At 37.0% G+C, this 20,430-nt stretch overlaps 1 protein-coding gene across 8 annotated transcripts in view; it reads left to right on the top strand.

Moving 5' to 3' along the window:
* Window positions 1-20,430, top strand: part of LOC129368484 (unconventional myosin-XVIIIa-like) — an 82,978-nt gene that overhangs the window by 12,863 nt on the left and 49,685 nt on the right. For 3 of the 8 annotated variants that reach the window (XM_055043472.1, XM_055043474.1, XM_055043478.1), the window contains exons 5-20: window positions 858-935; window positions 1,115-1,186; window positions 4,554-4,613; window positions 6,730-6,817; window positions 7,165-7,271; window positions 7,369-7,545; window positions 7,699-7,909; window positions 8,007-8,149; window positions 8,424-8,524; window positions 9,267-9,330; window positions 9,422-9,566; window positions 12,610-12,780; window positions 13,607-13,697; window positions 15,118-15,310; window positions 17,712-17,798; window positions 19,869-20,007. In XM_055043472.1, the coding sequence (XP_054899447.1) occupies window positions 858-935; window positions 1,115-1,186; window positions 4,554-4,613; window positions 6,730-6,817; window positions 7,165-7,271; window positions 7,369-7,545; window positions 7,699-7,909; window positions 8,007-8,149; window positions 8,424-8,524; window positions 9,267-9,330; window positions 9,422-9,566; window positions 12,610-12,780; window positions 13,607-13,697; window positions 15,118-15,310; window positions 17,712-17,798; window positions 19,869-20,007 (1,927 nt within the window). Of the gene's footprint in view, window positions 1-857; window positions 936-1,114; window positions 1,187-2,764; window positions 2,792-4,553; window positions 4,614-6,729; window positions 6,818-7,164; window positions 7,272-7,368; window positions 7,546-7,698; window positions 7,910-8,006; window positions 8,150-8,423; window positions 8,525-9,266; window positions 9,331-9,421; window positions 9,567-12,609; window positions 12,781-13,606; window positions 13,698-15,117; window positions 15,311-17,711; window positions 17,799-19,868; window positions 20,008-20,430 lie in introns of all 8 variants that reach the window. The other 5 variants (XM_055043477.1, XM_055043479.1, XM_055043475.1 and 2 more) reach the window with 4 other exon arrangements.

A 20,430-nucleotide genomic window follows, 5' to 3' on the forward strand; every position in this document is an offset into this window, starting at 1 on the left:
GGGGCAAAACTGAATATACCTCTCTGTATGTGCTAAAACTGTATATAACATGTTTCATTGTAGCAATGTCAGCAGAAAACCTGTATCAATTTTTTGTTTGCTTTGAGAACCATTCATTTTAATAATGCACTTCAATCAATTGCATCAAAATACTTTGTAGACTCAACAAAGTTATAGAGTTTTTTAAGTCTTAAGTCCAGTTCACATCTTTTTAAAAGATTCCTCTTGCTCAATACTGAGGGCCACAGCGGCTAATAGGTATGTAAAGTGTTGATTCAGTTTAGAAGGCTTTATTTAAAATGGGCCTCTTTTATTTTTATGTCCAACATTATCCTTAAATTGCTTTATTTCTTAAAGTTTTGGTAAATTCTTATTTTTTAAGTAGGGTCATTACAGGCGCATAAATAGGAAAAATAAAAATGCGTTCGTTTTCACAGCTCTTGTCGCTTTATGACTTCTTAAGAGCTAATTTCGATAAACTCCGCTCTGGTTACTTGGGAAGAACATCCTGCATGTTCAGCTAAGGCTTGTTTAAATTTTTTAAAATTACCCTCAAGAAATTAGCAGCAAATTGTTGTTGATTCAAAACAGATAAAAGCTGCGAACCATTTTATTCCTTAACTGCACCTCCTAATGAAGCGATTTTCTTTAACAGCCATGTTCATTTCCTGATTGAACCAACCAGAACACCAAATTACATGGGAGTAGCAGTAGTTGATGATAGCTGTTTCAGACTAAGGTTAAAATAGAATGAAACATAATTGTCAACAGTACTGCCATCACCTCATCTTAATGTCATCTCTGTGTGCGCATGTTTTTCTCTGTGTGTTTGTGATTATTTGCATAAATGATGTAAGGTAAAGGAGACGTCTTGCTCCCCTGCGGTGCCCAACGGTAAACCATCCCCCGCTGCACAGGACAATTCTACTGCAAAGGTACACATTACAGTGTGTGCTTTTCACATTTAGAAGTAAAACATATTTTTCTTTTTCATCATATTCTTCTATTTACTATCAGTTATCAGTTTTTCTTCCAGCAGAAAGTTACATGGGTTTCTTTTGGTCCATTAACTTTACCTTCTGGCTATGGATTTGCAATTGTTGCTTGATTTTAGGCTCCTGAGCTGATTCCGTCTGAGGAAGACTACAAGCGTGTCAAGAAAATCTTCACGCTAGATGGCAATAATGTAACTTATCTATGCCTTGTTGCTGGTCTTTATTCGGCATGCTTGGTCAGGGCTTTTCCGACTACTAGCTTGAGTCTGCTGCTTGCTTATCCAGAAGGAAGGCAATTTTTCTGACAAGCTTCCAGATTCTGGATTTACTCTGCCAAAGTACACAAGTCATATAAGGTTCCTATTACTGAATCCTGACACCAAAAATATAAATCTATAATTTTTCCCAATTTTGGACCACACAGTTACAGTTAAAAGTTTACATATGCATGTCACAGGCATGGATATCAGATACATTTGGACATTTTAAATATTTGTTATAATATTTATGCTGCAGAGAGGGGCTGTTGTCAGTTGTAACACAGAGAGGCCACATTATTGACAAATAAAATGTTTGGGGTGGCTGTTAGTTTTGATCTTGTCATTTTTTTTAGTTTTCTTCTTACAGTTAAGCACAGTAACACAATGTACTTATCAAACTTTGTATAGATTTTTTAAAATTCTTTTTGGAAAGCAGTACTAATGTGAACAGCATTTGTAATGGTAATTTGCACAATTCTTCACAGCTGGGAGTTTTCCAAAATAAAGTTGACAGTGGGGGAGCACAGGAGTTGTCGTGTGGTATTGACATCAGCACCATACAAAAATAACTTGGCTTGGAAGTCTTTGTACAGTTCTTTTGGGAACAGAAATAGTGAGTTACTGGCTTGTTCGATGAGCCAGTATCTCAAATTTAAAGAATATATCTCACCTCTTCTTGTCGGAAATGATTTCTAATTATTGTTTACGCTTTCAAATCCTGTTTCTTGTTGGTCACACACCATACCGACATCACTTTCCCGGCCCTCAAAGCTTTCCTTGGGATCAGCACTATAGGAACTGTCAAACATGGTTGTCATAATACCAATTCGATTTACACCAGACTGACAAAAGGCTTGTCAGTATTGCCTGAACTATTGCTTTCAAAAACAATAGTGTGTCTGTGGCACAACACCTAGCAGTTTAAATGAACTTACCATTTCTGATTAGAAATAAATATGGACCTGCAATTAAACCAAAATTTTATTGATGATTCTTAAAAGTATGTGGTTTTTCACAATAATAAATTCAAGTTTGTTCACCAAAGTCTTGATTTTTAGAAATCAGTAACTTGTGATCAACAAACAATGGAAAACAAACTGTTAATTGCATTATTAAACACCCCAGGTTTTTAGTATTCATGCCCATAATGATTGTATTAAACTTCTGACTACTAAGCGTAAATGCTTTCTAGAGTTACGGTTTGATAAAATGGGAGAAAATGAGTGACTCTAATAATCTCATTACTTGTTGGTTATTCTTTTGTAACATCTCTTATATTAAGTGTATTGTATTATGTATTTTAGTGAAGTAGCCACACTACAATGATTTACAATGGATGTTATGGCCATGAACTGCAATCAGTTATCTGTGTGTCCAAAGTGCAAAGAGCCCTTTCTGCTTATCTTTTCTCCTTCCTGTAATGTTCTAAAGTCAGATTTTTCTTTTGCTTTTTTGTGGGCCATTGGATCCTTCCTTGCTCCTTCTATTGTTTGCTCTCTGCATGGTTAGAGGCTCAGAGGCCACAGAGTTTCTCAGGTACAGCTGCTTTTACTGTGGGCTCAGTGCACTCCTTAGGGCATTGAAGCATGTTTTCCTCCACTGACCCCTCTGTGGCCTAGGTTACTCTGCCTGCCTGCTAGTCTTTGACTTCCTGCTGTTTTCTTGGTTTGTGCAGAGGCTTGAAAAGTATTAATGTGACGTAAACCAATGGGAGTGTGGAAGGGCAGTTTGAATTCTCCTGTCTCTGGTTCTTGACCAGGTTTAAGAAAGTGTCAACAAGGCTATATTTACATTATGGCGAGTAATGTTTGATTCATATTGCACTGTGTACAGTTTTTGAATGCACATGTGCATTGAGTACTTCCAGTATTAAGCTGGAAATGGCACAGTCTTATTTAATCAGATTAATGTGTTAGATAAAGGAAATCTTACAAGCAAAAAGTAAAACAAACACAATCTCAATATACATGCTTATTACTTTCGTTACACTGTAAAACAATAAAATTATATCAGATTAAACAGGCCATTTCAATTAAAAGCTAAACTTTCCAGAACAGAGTGCAAAGAATTTTGTAAGTTTTTTTTCTTTTATAACCTGTTTTATTTTTACTTTTTGTGATCAAGCTGAGGATGAAAAATCAATTCACAGTGTAATTTGCATTTTCAAAACAAATACTCACAAAACTCTAGTTATGCAAATAAGCAAGTGCTTGCAGGCCTTAATGAGCAGCTGCACCTGGCTGATTTATGAAAAGTATTTCTGCGACACGAGAGCTGTCAGTTAAAACAATAGACGAGGTTATGGACCTCCTACGATACATGAATTATACATGGTGTGCGGCAATAGATATTTTCTCTTCCAAGCAAACTTTGTCTTCAAATCGGACGCAGTTGCAAACAAAGTAGAAATGTTTCAAATGGAAATCATGCCACAAGATGTCATATTTTTAATCCCTTTATAATCGAGATCTGGAAAGAAGAAATTGTCCAAAACACGAGGCTGTTTGTAAGAGAAGGAACTGCAAGACCAAAGAAACCCAAAATTCTCAGTGTATTGTCTGAATAAAATAGTACAACTTTTCTGAAGTTGTTAGTTCTGAAGCCTCAGTGTTCAGGTGGTACATCAAATCATTTTGAATAATTCAGAGTAGAAATTTCAGCATCTTTCGTAAGTTAGCACTACAAGCATTGAGACTTGCCAAAAGCTGTCAATATTTCCAAATCTAGCATAACCCAGATTAAACAACAAAAACAGATTCCTCTGCTGATCAATTTGCTCTTTCGCCAAAGCAAGTGCAAAGTGACATTCAGTGAAAAGCTCCCTCTCGTGTCTCTGGCAGGAAATTAAAATTTATTGTCTTTGTTGTATTTCTAATTCTTTTATTTTGGTGAGAAAAAACAGGGTGGGTTTTTCTGACCAGCTGATCTTTGGTTAGGACTGTTTTAACCTGAAAATTTCCACCAGCAAATAATAACATTGAGAGTTCTGCTTTTCACCCATTAGTGACGTCTCAAATTAATGCATCTGTTGCATAAACATATTAACTTGGCAGAATAAAACATAAGTTTGTAATTTACCACCAGCTGCAGGAGTTGCTCAATTTAGCCTCTAATCCTTTCAGAGTTGTTTGCATTTCCCTGCATTTTTCTTTATTTTTTGCTCTTGTTGAAGTGTTATTTTTTAATTACTTACAATAGTCTACTATTATTTGTTTCACTGCTGTGCATTTGGGTCTATTTTGGTGTTTCCAAAGGAATGTGATGTTTACCTGTCAATTATGATGCTTCCCTTTTCCAGTCCAAGATTGTTGAGGACCCAGTGGCCATCCTTCAGGCAGCACACTTAGCTGCAACCAAGGTCTGACCGTAACGACGACTGGTTGCTGTGCTGATTGCATGATTTATTATTGTTTTGGTTCTTGACATATTAAGCAGAAACTGTTGCAGTGTTTTGTAAAGCGGTTTTACCACCTTAAAGCCCAGAACTTCCCAAAAGCAATCCTTTTCCAAGTTTCTTCTCCTAAAGTAAGAACTCATTATATGAAATGTCCAGCTGACTGCTTTTTGGATCTTCATTTATACATTTTTTGGTGAAAATAAAAGCAACTGGAGCTGACTGGTCAGCTCCACTTTCCTGTCTAGGCACTCTGCACTTTACAACATGAGTGCTATTCAAATGTAAGAGTATATAATTAAATGCAAAATAATTACCCAGCTGTAATGGCAGGATAACGCAATAATGTCTTTTATTGCAAGAACCCTGTGAAAAATATGTTTGGTTTTCTTTTGTCCTTGTTGGACCAGATTCTGACAAACATGATCTTTATATCTGAAGAAAGAAGCAATAAAAATATTCTAAATGTGTTTTATTTAATGTGGATTTCAACTTTGTGCTATATGTAAGAGAGAGAAAAGCCAAAAATATGTAGATTTCACTGCGTTTATTTCATGTAGTCTCCCATAGATGTTGTAGCTTTCTGTGCATGACTTTTCTCTTGACATTTGACCTGCTTGTACTCCTTGTACTCGGTTCTGTTTCTTTTAGTCAATTAAAGCAGGGCGTTTTACTATGTGTGATGTTCTTGGTGTGGATGGGAAAAAAAAAAAAAAACTGGTCTTGCCTTCTGCCGGTGATGTCTTCAGAGGGAAGATGTAATATTAATCCTGACTGAGTTGAGTGAACACTTAGTAAACACCGAGTGCTTTAAATTTGTATTGGAAGATGAGCCATGAAGACTGAAATGATTTTGTAGAAGACTATTGAATAATGGATTTAGGTTGTGAAACAAGAAAACAGACCAGTGCTCTACAATCATACATGTACTTTAATATCACTGGAGAGATACCGCTGTAGAGTACATGAGTTATAGATGCACCAATAGGAATTTTGTGGCCAGTTTCCTGTGTTCCTGTTTTGCAAAACAGCAATTTCTCTTTGACAGCTATAACAAAAAAAAAAGAAGAACAACATTCAAATTGCCTTCCTACCACTGCCATACATTGGACATTTATATGTGGGAAAGAGGTGATGTCACACTGTGTGAGAGAACAGTAGCTGTGAAATGAGATTTGATTATTCAAAAAAAAAAAAAATGCAAGTCATCATAGAGTTGACATTTCAAGCTGTTTTTAGTGTCCTCTAATCACTATTGATACTTTTAAGGTAGCTGGTATTTTTTTAACTACTTCTCTATATCTGCATAAGAATGAAGACCTTTCTCTGAAATATTCAACAGCCATGAAAGACAGTTGTTTAACATTAAGGGATAGAAAACAGGGCAAAGTCTTTTCTTGGAAATTGTTTTTTATAGGGGTAAAAACAAATGACCAGGGTTGAAATTTGACATAACGGGGAGTAACCATTACACCCAAAGTAATATTTCATGATTTTTAAGTCATTTATGTACCAAGGCAAAATTAAAAACAAACACAACCCCTGTGGATCATTAACAGATTTTTATGAAGGAGCTTCTGCTTTACAGCGTGTTTAATGCTCACACGAGACTCTAATGCAGTGTGAAAATGGTGTGAAATCATCACAAGATTACGGCAGCTGAATTAATGTCAGCATCACTTCCTCAGTTTTCTCTTCTAAGTTCTACTGAGGGTTTCAATAAATAATATATTTGATTGAGGTGTGTTGAACCAGGAGAGCGTCTAAAGTGTGCTGGACACTGGTCCTTAAAAACCCACAGACATGCTCTAGTATATTATAGAAATCACAGTAATCTTTTAAATAGGTTAATAGGTTTAAATAGGTTCTGTCCTGACTCTGAATTTTTGTGAAAGTAGCCCACTGTTGATGAAAATGCCTACTTTATGGCTTTCTTCACTCAGTAAACAACTTCCACACCAAAGTATGTTCCAAAGCATAAATCCACTAATTATTTTTTAAAATATTTTTGACATTTCTAATATTTGAACATTGTTGATAAACACTGTAAACAAGTCTTCTTATTGTTTTGCTTTAACAGGTGAAGACAGAGGAACAGTTGAAGGCAGAAAAGGCCTGGTATGAAACAGAAAAAGTATGGCTTGTCCACAAAGATGGATTTTCTCTGGGTTTGTATCATTATTTTTTTAAAATCTACATTTATTATGATGAATAGACATGTTAAACTCCCTCTCCTATCAGTGTCGGCATGGGGTGACATTTGATTGTGAAAAGTACAGATGTGGGTGTTTTGAAGCACATAAAATGCTTTTAGAAACGTTACCGTTAATTTGACTGCTCTTGTTTACCTCAGACCGAATGTATTTCCCTGTAGTGTTCTCAAAACGACATGCATGTTATGCTTTATTGAATCACATGCATTATTAAAATATATGCAACTGCCCTAAGCTATGTGGCATGAAAGAGAAGGTCCAGATCAAATGTTCATTGAATTTCCTAATTTGTGGCAATGCAGCCACTCTCTTGAAGACGGAAGCAGGCAGTCTGCCAGAGGGGAAGGTAAAAATCTGCCTGGAGAGTGATGGATCTTTATTGGAGGTGGATGAAGATGATGTGGAGAAGGTACTTAATCATCTCATCAACTCTTAACCTTATCCATAATCGAACGCTCTCAGTGAGTTTGCGTGTGTGTGTGACCGCCTCTGCCTTTGAACTCTAGGCAAACCCGCCGCTGTTTGACCGAGTGGAGGACTTGGCCTCTCTGCAATATTTGAACGAGTCGAGCGTGATGCACTCACTGCGGCAGCGTTACGGCAGCAACCTCCTGCACTCCCACGCAGGTCCAAACATGGTGGTCATTAACCCAATTAGTGCCCCCTCTATGTACTCTGAAAAGGTAGGCAGCAGTGTTTTTATTTATTTATTTATTTTTGAAACACATGCAAGTCTTCTGAATCAGCTTGAAGTGGATGTGCTGAGAGTTGAACATGCCCAATGATGTAAGCTAATGTGAAGATAAGTCCTTTTTCTGTTCTCATACTTTCTGCAGGTCATGCAGATGTTCAAAGGCTGCAGAAAAGAAGACACAGCCCCCCACATTTACAGCATGGCGCAGGCTGCCTATAGAAGTCTCCTTACAACTCGTCAGGATCAGTCCATTGTCTTGCTTGGCAAGAGTGGAAGTGGCAAGACCACCAACTGTCAGCACATCATCCAGTACCTGGTTACCATCGCTGGAAGCACCAACAAATCATTCTCCAGTAAGATGGAAAGGATGCATTCAAATTATGCTTTATTTGTCAATTACTTGTTATCAAGGTCTTCCAGTTACCAGCACTTCAATTTGGTTCATTGCAGCAGAAAAATGGCAGGCAGTGTATTCAGTTTTGGAGGCTTTTGGGAATGCTTCGACTTCCCTTAATGGGAATGCAAGTCGCTTCTCCCACATCGTTTCCCTGGATTTCGACCAGGCAGGCCTGGTGACATCAGCCTCTATCCAGGTAAACACAAACACACCGGGAGAAAAAGCAGACCAATTTGTGTGTGTGTGTGTTTTTTTTTCTTTTTTGTATTCTCCTTGTTTAATTCATGTTGTTGTGGTTCTAGCTGTTTCTTTTGTTTTTGCACAAATTGCAAAATCGACGCATTAATCAAAAACTTTCCTGACACTTCACTGCAACCAAACTCCATTCAGATCTATAATTAAGTGCTATATGTGTACAAAGAATTGATTTTTAGATAATTTGTCAACTTGGTTTTATTGTGACTTCACAGACGATGCTTTTAGAGAAAATGAGGGTGACGAGGAGACCAGAAGGGGAATCCACTTTCAACGTGTTTTACTACCTGATGGCTGGAGTAGATAGCGCTCTTAGGTCAGTATTGATGCTATTTAGCCAATTAAAATAACAAGACAGCTCTGTTCTGCATTTAATTTGTGACACACAAATGGTGCCTTGCAGAACTATTTCTGCCTTTGGAGCTTTTTTCACATTTTTATAAATTTGAGCCACAAACTATGTTGTTTTGATGATTTTTTTGTGACAGATCAACACAAAGGAGTATTTAGCTGTAAACAAAAGATAACAGTTTTTGAAAAATAATAATAAAAGGAACGTTGTCGGCTTTAATACATGATTAGTTTATAAAACAATTTATCCATGCTTTGAACATCTCACAGAGCAATATTCCAATAATAATCTAAAAATGGAAAGAGTATGGAACAATTGAGAAACATACCAAAATATTCCACCTTTCATTCAAAACCCTTATGTCAAGTGGAAAACAAAAAATGAATATAATACTGAATGTGGCAGTAACATTGTCATTCAGAAGAGAAGGTTTTGGTAGAGACATAGCCAAAAGTCTTTTGAAAAATAATTTGTGAATATAAATGTGTGCATGAAGGCTTTGTACCATTTACCTTCCATTTCAAAAATGATGCAATGGTTTGTGTTTGTCCATCTAATAACCCAAATAATGTATGAAAGATTTTGTTTAGATTGGGACAAAATGTGAAAACGTCTAAGGATTTGAATACTTTTGCAGGGCTCTACGTTTTGTATTTTAATAATATTCTGTCAGCTGTCATTTCCATATCTTTTTTCCCCCATAAAGAACGGAGCTGCACCTCAACCACTTTGCTGACAACAATGCATTCGGAATCACGCCGCAGAATAAGGTAAATGCTGCCCCGCAAGTGGAGATTGGCCTTTGAAGATTTGACTTTGACCTCTTATAAAGCCGAAGTAATCTTTATAAAAATCTGTTAGGCAGAGGATAAGCAGCGGGCCTCTCAGCAGTTTTCCAAACTGCAAGTCGCTCTGAAGGTCCTTGGGATCAGTGCGGATGAGCAGCGGGCCCTCTGGCTGGTTCTTGGGGCCATCTATCATCTTGGAGCAGCAGGAGCTACCAAGAGTAAGATTTATTTACGTCAAACAAGAAAAAAAAAGGACAAATATTTCTCCCATGCATCATTATTAGTGGTGATAATGATAATCATAACAGTGTGTTTGTAAAACACCCTCCAGCCTCCATTCCTCTCCTCCATTTGTTATTTATTTCTGTAGCTTTTTACTTGATGTGTCAATGTTGAGGCTACATTTTGAAACCATCACTTGTGTGATGCAAGAAAGATGTAACCGAGGCAGCTGAATTATGCATTTGCACTTACAAAGAGATGTTGCACAGTGCACAGATCATTACACTGAGCTTCACCAATCTGCAGCCCCAAATAAAATATCACATTGTTGGGGAAATGTATGCCTTACAACTAATACTACTTGCATATGAAAAGGTGAAGAAATAATTGAATATCTACACTAGTTGGATACTTATGACATTTTAGGGTTATGGCTGCTGTGTGAATGTTATGCTAGCTTTTTTTTTTTTTTGACTGTTTCAAGTTTTTTTCCTTGATGTACAGTGTTTATACAGTTTGCAACAATAAATGAAATGGCAGGGAAACTGTTCAAAACATTAGCAATTCATGTTGCAGGTTATGTCTTTCAGAAATAGTGGAAGCATATGTTAACATAAACATTAGAACGGATATTGCACCATTGACTGTAATGCTCTATTGGATCTTTATTGGCAAAAAATTATTAGACTTTGTTTTGGGCTCACGTCAATCACATCAAGATGGAAAAGGGGAGGAAAAAAAGAAAGGAAGAGAAAATTAACAGGGAAATAGAGAGGTAAGGCTAGAGGAGAGGGAGAAGGTTTAAGATTACTGCATAAGAAAATGCAGTAATCTTCTTCTACAAATTCCTAGACTGTTTTTCCTTCTTGAAAGAGAAAATTACAAAATATCTTCAGCCTAATCTGGTCTGAATACCTTGTCCTGTTAGGCTGTTGTCCCGTATTCCCAACATGGCTTTTGGTAAAAGTTAAAAATAGACTTCAATAATGGTTTTCTTCTTCCTGACTAATATTTTTCAGGTTTTTTACTTGGAATGCACAATTATGGACTATTTTGTTTGGTCTGTCACACAATCTTAGTAAAATACATGGTTGTAACATGACAAAAAATAAAAGAAGTAATTTAAATATCTTTTATACTTGTGTCCTCCACATCACATCCTCATTGGGTCTTAGAAATTGGATAAAATGATCATATCCAAACGCAAGTCTAAGTTCTTAGGATTTGATCGTACAAATTGTGTTTTTTGTCACTAAAATGCACCGAACACATCAAACATAAAAGTCACAAAGACTGCACAGTAGCAGGCTGCACGGGGTAAAGTATCTTGTCTGTTTTTTAAACATTTCTTCACCCTTCATTACATCTGCACAGTTGCTTATGCAGACTAGCTCGCCCAATTAGTGTCAGTGATACCCTCCAGCTGGCTACCAATTGTTCTGATGGCGCTATAGCACCATTAGGGACTAATTTTAAAACATTGCCAGTATTGGATATTGTCTGTGAATGCAGAATCAAATTAATGTTCTTATGATTAGCATGACATTTAAATTTGGGAAAGTTTTTGTCAGAGCTATTCTTCTTAATAAGGTGTGCTGTATGGTGATAAAGTTCTAGAGCCATAGATGCAACACAGTAATAACAGTTTGACTTATACACATTCAAAAGTTATGTTTATTTATCTGAATATTCTGTACTTCTGGGAGCATGTTTGTTGCCTCGGCTGATTTTTCCAGAGTACTACTAAAATATGTATATCAGTAGTGCAATCTCATTTTGTAACACAAGAGGGCAGCAATGATCTCTGTTTACCCATAGCTATGTCAGGAGTCATGTAAAAGGAGTTTGGTTTTGTGTTTACTGTACTGTCAGTCCATTTATCTGAAAAGTGTTAACTGGAAAAGGTTTACCTCATAATTTCTGTTGTTGAAACACATGTGTACAGATGGATGTATCGGTATCCAGATATATCCATCTTTTTTAAAGCCTTTTCCCTCCATACCTGTTTTGACCCTGTAGAATAAGGCTATGATGACAAAACTAGCTTCTTCTAATTTTTTTGATGTCTTAAATAATTCCTGATTGAGCCGCCTATCATTCAAAGCAAATATTTAAAAGTCTTTGCTTGACTCCACAAGCGTTCTGCTACGCATTAGGAGACGCACGCAAGTCTTCTGTCGCAGTGATGAAACCGATAGAGCCCACTGTTTTTTTTTTTTTTTTTTCTGTGTATAATCCCCAAAGTTATTCTCTGTCAAAAGACTTAGAAGATACCAATTCATGGTGGATTATAACTGCAGTGTTTTACTGCCGTGTTGGATGTCATCATTATTTTTAATAGATTAAAGAATGAAAGAACGCCTGTGTTTCCCAAATGAAGTTCCCAGTCAAGTAAATAAATTGTTCTTCACTGATTGCGTTTATTCCCAGGGTAGATTTCTTTTCTTTTTTTTTTTTTTTTTTTTTACAAAAATTACAGTTGAACAAGGTTACATTTTCTTTTATGTGATGATTCAGACTTTTTTTTAAAAAATAGTTTGTCATCGGCTCTGCTTGCAGTGCCTTACAAAAGTATTAACTCGCCTTGAACTTTTTCTGATTTCATCCTGAACAGCTATGCATAGCTTTCAATTTTCTTTATAAGTGAAAATCTGAAAAATGTGTCATGCATTGTCCCCCTCCCGACCCACCAGAGTGCCTCTAGTTAGTGACAAACTGAAAATGGATTTTCTATCAAAACTGGCAATCTTATCACCACTCCTCCATGTTGATTATCTCTCACCTAAGGTTAGAAGCTCTGCAGCCCCTCCAGAGTGTTAACATGGGCTTTATTGGCTGCTTCTCTTATTAGCTCCTGGCCAGGCTTGTCAGTGTAAGCATTTGATGGTATTGGTAGGTTTACAGTTTTGTCGTTCTCTTTTGCAAAGCATTGGTGGACAGAAGCATAACCCATACCCTCTAAAAGATGTGATTGTCACAAATGTTGCCTGGAACTTCCTGGCAGAAGGTCTAATGGAGGTTTTTATACACATGTCTCAGCTGGCAGGAAACAATTTGCACGTCACGAGTGGGGCCAGAAGGCAGCCTACCTGCTGGGCTGCACCCTGGAGGAGCTTTCCTCCTCCATCTTCAAGCATCAGGCCAAAGGCACCCTGCCCAGAACCGGCACCATCCGCCAGGCTTCTGAGGAAAATGGCACAGCAGATGCAGGTACTCAGCAGAATGCATTTTCCTGTATACTCTTTTCATTCCCCTGCGTCTCTTTGTCACTCTCTGTCTACTTCTTCAGACACGTGCACGCTCGCACGCATATGTGCCTTCTCATCACCTAAGGGAAATTGCATGCATGGGAGAAAAAAGTAAAGCTTATCTTAGTAATGAATACTACACGTCCACATTGGCTATTGACAGATGAGTGCACACACTATGTTGGGACAAGCAATTTTGGATCCCCTTTTCATTCTTCGTCCTTGAAATTATAATTGCGTCGCATTGATTTTTGTCACGTGCAGGCACCCTGACTTTCTATCAACAGACTTTGAAGGGCATGGGGATACAGTTAAAAGTCCATCACAGCAGGGATTGACAGAAATGACCTCAGTCTCACCTTCACTTTCCCCCCAGTCGCACAGAAACCTACTGTCCAGTTTGTGTGCGCGTGCACACATGAAAATGTCCCCCTACTAAACATAAAGTCACTATTCTGTTTGATAGCGGAATGAATTAAGTGAGCCTAACAGGTGGCCACTGCCGCTAGGCACAAACATGAGTTAGCGCTGTTAGATGTGACTGGTTCCAAAGCACCTGAGTCCAAAATGTCAATGCTTTACAAAGACAATTTTAAACCCAGCTTGGATACTTAAGCCTCTGGGTATGAAATGCTCAAATGTGGCGCCGTTGAACCTTCCTCATGGGAGCAAATGTTAGACTGTAATTCATTTTCTCTATTCTTCAGTTAGATCTTTGTGTTGTCTCATTGTTAAGACATTAAAAATGTAAATAACTGATATGTTCTGTCTGACTTCTTCCATGCCAGGATCCAAATCCACAGCAATGGAGTGTTTGGAGGCAATGGTGTCAGGGCTTTACTCTGAAATCTTTGCTGTCGTCGTATCTTTGATAAATCGGTTAGTATTGGTGCAAACTGACATATCTTGGGTTGCATTAACATGGTGTTACCTTGCATTTTAAAAAACAATTCCAGCCACATTTTCCTCTGAAGTTTAAAAAGCCCTAGAATATACTCCTAATGTATAACAAAAGCATGATATTATATGTTTACAAAAGTACTATGTTCATGTTAATTGTTTTCAACAAAAGTCGTTGTCTTTTAAAATAAACTAAAAAAGGTTTTACATTTATACTATACTTTTCGAGATGTCAAGATCTTCCACTTAGGAATAATTAACTTTTCTCCCCTTAAGTAAAAATATGATTCCATTTATTTTTGTCTCCATTTACATTTGATATGAAACAAAGAATGAATATATGGAGAAGAATTTGTGATGCTATGGGCCTGTTTACTTTCCAAACATCACAGGAACCTTGCAAAAGTGCGTAACGTTGGTATATATTGGAACAGTTCAATAAAAAGTTTGTTGATTTTACTATTGCAATGAAAATGGACCATTATTGGGTCTTTCAGAATAATAATTCACATTTTATGGTCAAATAAACATGCAAGTTGTTCATAAGACAAAATCAACCTTCTTTCTTGGAAATGCCCGTTCCCAAACCTCCTTCATCCAATAATAATTGAAAGTTTAACAACGGCGATTTTGTTAGAAGTTATTTTTTTTTTTTTTTTTATTCTGCCAAAAATTAAAACATGGTTTTGGACTTGGCCAAGACAAAGTCAGTCTTTTCTGAAATCTGACGAAGATGCTGTCATAACCTTTAAGAGGCTGTCCAATGTGTCAATTCTGCAAAGAAGAGTGGACCTAAAATCCTCCACATCATTCACATTAATGAAGGCCTCATTAATGTGAATCATTTAAATGTGACAAAATACAGAAGAAATATGCAGGATAGGACTTCACAATATGTTGCACACAGTCAAGGTGATGTCAGTGTGAAATATTCATATTGCAGAAGACTGTTTGGAATACAGTAGCTGTTCGCCAATATTGCAAGTGGTATGAACTTGAATTTTACATACAAATGTAATGTTTAGCAAGTCGGGCAGAGTGTCATGCCACCAAATATTCATTATGGGCACAAATTACACTGCCCAAAAGTAAAAGATCATAGAGTGATCGTAGCACTGATGAGAAAGAGAGGAAAGAAGAAAATCGACATTTATAGCAACTGACATCAAAACATTGGACATCCTGCAACAAGGGGCTAATTTTTTTTACAACACTACACCTGATGGCTTAAAACCATTTATATTTGAAGTTGAAGTTGGAGGAAGGGAAGTGAATTTTCTAAAATAAAGATCAACTTTATGGTTCAAGGTTTGTAGTGTGAATGTAATCAGTGAAAGATATGTTATTGATGCATGTGTATGTTTTTATGGCTTTTCTTCCCACCCCCTGTCTACTTAAGGGCCTTGAAATCCAGCCAGCACTCCATGTGCTCTCTGCTCATTGTGGACACACCAGGCTTTCAGAACCCCAGGCTTGCTAAGCGCGAGAGCGGCACAACCTTTGAAGACTTGTGCCACAACTACACTCAAGAACGCTTGCAGAGCCTCTTCTACCAGCGCACCTTTGTTCAGGAGCTGGAAAGATACAAAGAGGTAGAGACATGTGTGAGCGATAATGTGCTGTGCATACATACATCCCCAGTCTCCTTGTTTTGTCTTTCTCCTGCCTTCCCTCCTCTCTCTCCCCTTTTCGACTGCCACTGTTTCTCCGATATATCAACTCCAATAGCGAATGTGTTCATACATCAGAAACGCTAGCCGTCCCACCTGTCACAAGCTGTGACAAGCCGAAGTAGTTCACGTGTTAGACCTCCTCATTAGCGATGCCGGTGTTCACCTCTTCTGCCGAGATCAAAGTAAAGTCACTCACAGCTACCTATGAGAGGCACGCCCAGCTGCACAGCCGTGGCGTTTCTCCCTGATGAAAGAACCATTCTTCTCCTCTCCTCCCCTGAGCTCATTCTAGCAGAACCGTACCATAATAACTGGCCACAGTCATCTTCAAATATTTATTAAAGGACAAAATACTGAAAATTTATTTTATGCCTTCTTTTATTAATCTTCTCAAGCTGTTGCACCCTTAAGTCTTCTCCGTTGACCTGATTGTAAAGTTAACCAGGAACCCTGACAACATTGCGTTAGATGCTGTGAACAAAAAAATCTGGCGACTTCTAGCTTGTGTTACCACCCACGTCATTTGCCTGGAAGAATAGAAAATGGGGCAGAATTAAGTATTGCACGGTGATGCTTTGCTGTCAATACAACCTGAGAATATATAGAGCTGTGAACCTGTCATCGTAAACTAGGTCAAACTCATTTAAATCAGCACCGAGCGTTAACAGTGACGATGATGGGCAGGTCAAATTGTGAACGCAAAACAGTCATATGCTTTGTAATCATACAACTGGAACGCAGAGGAATGCTGAGGCTGTTGGGAGAAACTTTTTGTGTTCCCTCAAATGCCCGTTTCATGCTCGCGTTCAAATCATACATGAGCATCTGTCACAGATGCATCACCAACATTTCCAACTGTTTTCATGCCACTGTTTGCTGCTGTTTGTAACATTCTTCCCCCACCCCCATTCCTAAGCTGGTAATGGCATTTTAATGCAATAATTCCTTCTTCACCTTTCATTTCCAATTACCTTCAAGTAAACTACTTGCATTAAATGCCACATTCTTGTTATTTTAATGGTTTTGGTGCAGCCTTTAACTATATAATATCTAAAATACCCTTTTTTTTTTTTTAAATACCATTTTCATTTCTAATCTTTCTTAAAATAATTGTGCCTTTGAGCACCTTTCCAAGTTACTTAAGCCTCAGAATAAAATAAGAAATATAATTATATTCATGAATAACCTTTAACAATAGACATGTGGTAAATCCACTTCAACAAACATTAATTATAAGAATTTATAGCTTTTCTGTGGCTCTATTAACTGCTGTAAGTATTCATAATGGTTTAAAAGAAAATGCGAGATACAACCTTTCCTATTACTAAAAAAAACTATGGAAGTAGTTTAAGAAAATACTTGATGTATTTTTACACTGCCTTATGTTTCAATCAGAGAGCTACTGGCTGAAAGAGTCTTAAATGAGCTTTTCTTAACATTTCCAGGGAAATCAATGGCGTCACACCACGACCCGTATCCAGTTTGTTAGTAAATAATCATAGTGATAATTTTCAATATCTACCCAATACAAAGATTAAAGGTTCATAAGGTACTTTTAGCATAAACTGTGGTGATATTTTTTTTCAGATTGGACTTGTTTGGCCTTGGCCTCTCTTAGGCTGGCTGCTAGATTCGGCCATTGGCAACAACTAAGTTGGATATATGTGAACTAAAAAGAACAAAATAGTTGTTCCTACTTATAATATTTTCACTGAACCTTTCATAACTTCTGTACCACCCTTATACATAGAACGAACAATAAGATAGAGCAGTTCATTGAATGTACCTGTGTGATGTTACAGAAACATCAGTAGACCTGTTGATGGTGCTGCTGATTTTATGGCATGCTTGAATCTGAAGTGTGTAACCGGTTATCTGATCAGATTTTAAAGGATAATGTAAACAGTCATGGATAGGCTTGTCTACCTTAATCTGAATCAGACAGGATGCATGCAATGGGATGTTTGAACAGGGATGATGCATAAGGTCATGCTAGTGGTAGGCTAGTTATCAATATACTATGTGTAAAAACTCCTTTTTTTTCCCTGCACTAATTAAAAAATGACCACAGAAAGCAGTTTTTTTGAGATCTACTTTAAATCTATGTGAAATTGCGTGTTTTCTTGATTAAATCAAAATCTTTTCTTGATACTTGAATGGGTTTTAAGAAAACTAGTCAAATTAAAAGAAAAAGAAAAACATTATAAAATGTCTAATAGGTTTCTTAGAAAAAAGAAAACACAATTTGTCATTAGAGAATGTCCTTTTTCACATTTAGATATGGTTCTGAGTCTCTGTCTACTTATCTTTTTTCCTCCAGGAAAACATTGAACTTGCCATAGAAGACACTGAGCCCACCGCTTCTCTCTCAGTGGCAGTGATAGACCAAGCCTCAAGCCATGCGCTTGTAAGTTAAGTGGTTAAATTTTTTATCTTTGGAGTCCACTGCCACGGGAATTTCCATAGCACCTTCTGTTTTTTCAGATTTTCTTTTCATGCGTAGTTTTGATAGCAGTGTAACAGTTTCCTTCAAAATCTTTTTGTAAACATGTTTTTCTTTTGATATTCACCAGATCCCCTTTGTGATTCAAAAGTAAATATTTATATTTTGAATAATCTCTCAATTGTATACAGTATTGGTGTAGGAGAGGTTAGAAAAAGGCTATGGGAGCAAGAAAAAGAAAGGTTAGAGAATTGACTTCAAGAAGAAAAATCAATGTTTGGCCTTTGCAGCTTCTGATCTGCACCATGGAAACAGAAATGGCAGAGTTTAAAGAACTATAACTCCAGTATTTTTTGTTGGAGTGCTTTGCTTTTTAAGATGGGTCCCTGTTCTGGTTTGAACGTCATCAGAAGCAGTATATCACACAAAAAAGAGGAAGAAAAAAATGAAATGGTAACTTTAAATACATTTTTAAAGTCTGCTCTAAAGATCTGTTGCTTTGAATGAAAAGCATTTTGATCAAAGGGTTTTTTCTTCTACCCAAAGATATATTTTCTCCTGTCATTGCTCAAATGTCCGTTATCACAGCCTTAATGTTCAACTCATTGCCAGTTTCATGGCTTGTCATACGTCTCCTTCAAACTGTTGCACTGTCTATGTATTTGCAGGCAGTGTGGTGTGCACCGCTGATAAGGGTGTATTTCTTGTAGCGTCCCAACGGATATTAAAGCTGTTCTTGGTTCTGTTGGTTTGCGTCTAGGTTTTCCAGGATGTTTCAGGATTTAACCATGTCAACCAACCTAACTATCCTATGTAGAGTTCTCCTGTCCTTTAAAACATGGTTTTTTTATCAATAATTTTGGCTAAATGTATATTCCAAAAGTTAAAAACACTGATAAAAATTCACGATTAAACCTTCTGTTCTAAACACACAATTGTGTAAATTGATCATCTTGCTTGAACTTTTCTCATTTACTAATATTATGAGCACAAACATTGTGTTTTATTGGGATTTATTGAAATAGATCTACAGAAAGTATCCCATGATTATGAAGTGGAAGGAACATTTCTTTATATTTGTTATATTATTATATTATTATAATATGCATTATAATATATCATTTATATTCTCAGAGACAATGAATTGAGATGTGTGTAATAAGATATTATAGTTTTGTATCATTTATTCTTTCGCTTCACGATTAATTATCTTCTGTTTTGTGTGGCCTATGCCACAAATTAAAGTTTGTGTTTATAACATGACAACATTTGAAAGTTCACCAGTTATGAATGACTCTGCAAGGCAATATCTGTATGGTAAAATCTGCTGTCATCTACACACACTGTTGAATAAAGCTGTTTGATCTTTCATAGCATCACACATGAAGATAATATCCATATTCTATGCAAAGTAGTGCCATTGCATGTCTTCCCCCCACCCCTTCTCTCTGCTAGTAGTAGATGTATTGCTAATTGTATCCATTTTAATCCTCGATTACTTTGTCTTTATGAGCTACATTTACATTTTTAATATAAAAAACGCCGAATGGATGATGCCATTATTGCAGCAGCAGCTGAAGGACACATACTGTGAATGTTTTTTTTCCAAGAAATTTCAATTTTCAGTGCTGATAATATTATCTGGTCTCTCACCACCAGCTCAGGCTGGGAAGAAACACTGCAGAGTACTTTTGCTTACGCTTAAGAACTTGACTGCAGAGGTCAGCAACCAGTTCTGAGAAAATTATATGTATTTTCTTTTTGTACCCATGAGGGAGATGAATAATAAAGGCTTAAAGATATGCTTGATTCATCCTTGCATTCCCATTAAACAGCTGAAAGAAGCTGAGTGTCCTTGTGGCAAGGTTGTCTTTACTCATGTAATGAAATAGGATTTTTTTTTTTTGTAGGGGTGTAGAATTGAAGGGGGTCAAAAAACCCCTATCAAAACAGAGAGAGTAAGAATAAAAATACATTGTTCGATGACAGCAGAATATTTAAAAGTGTATGTGTAAACATTTTACTTTGCAATAGGTGCGAACGGTTCGAACAGATGAGGCACGGGGGCTTTTGTGGCTGATGGAGGAAGAGGCTTTGCAGCCAAGAGGATCAACAGAAACACTTTTGGGACGTCTTTTCAGCTACTACGGACCGGCTGAGGGCGAAAGTAAAGGTGAGGACAAAACACAATCTTGCACTGATAATTTGCATAATAAGGTCACTCTTACATCCACAAGAAGCAATAAGATTCTTAAAGAGAGATACAAAGAAAATTTGTGTTTTAACAAATGTATTCCTCACCTTATTTTTACTTGTGCCACATTCTTTTTGTTGTTTTTTTTTTTTTTTACATCAGGTGAAGGGTGGTATTCCCTTTTTGTAGCAAGTAAAGCAAAAAAAAAAAAAAAAATTAAGTAGATTTTTGCAATGTAGCCTACAGAGCTGTGTCAAGGTCAGAAAAAAGTAAATGAAAAATTATTGTGCAGTTTCAGTCATAGTCTTCTAAAACATCAGTTGAAGGCCTTACTTTCAGAATGTTTATTTAGGTCGGGTTAACAGCGGAGTTGCCTGAGGGGTCAATTTGACCCCATGTCAG

Source organism: Poeciliopsis prolifica, unplaced genomic scaffold, assembly GCF_027474105.1.
Source record: "Poeciliopsis prolifica strain line A6 unplaced genomic scaffold, Auburn_PproV2 SCAFFOLD019, whole genome shotgun sequence".
Lineage (NCBI taxonomy): Eukaryota > Metazoa > Chordata > Actinopteri > Cyprinodontiformes > Poeciliidae > Poeciliopsis > Poeciliopsis prolifica.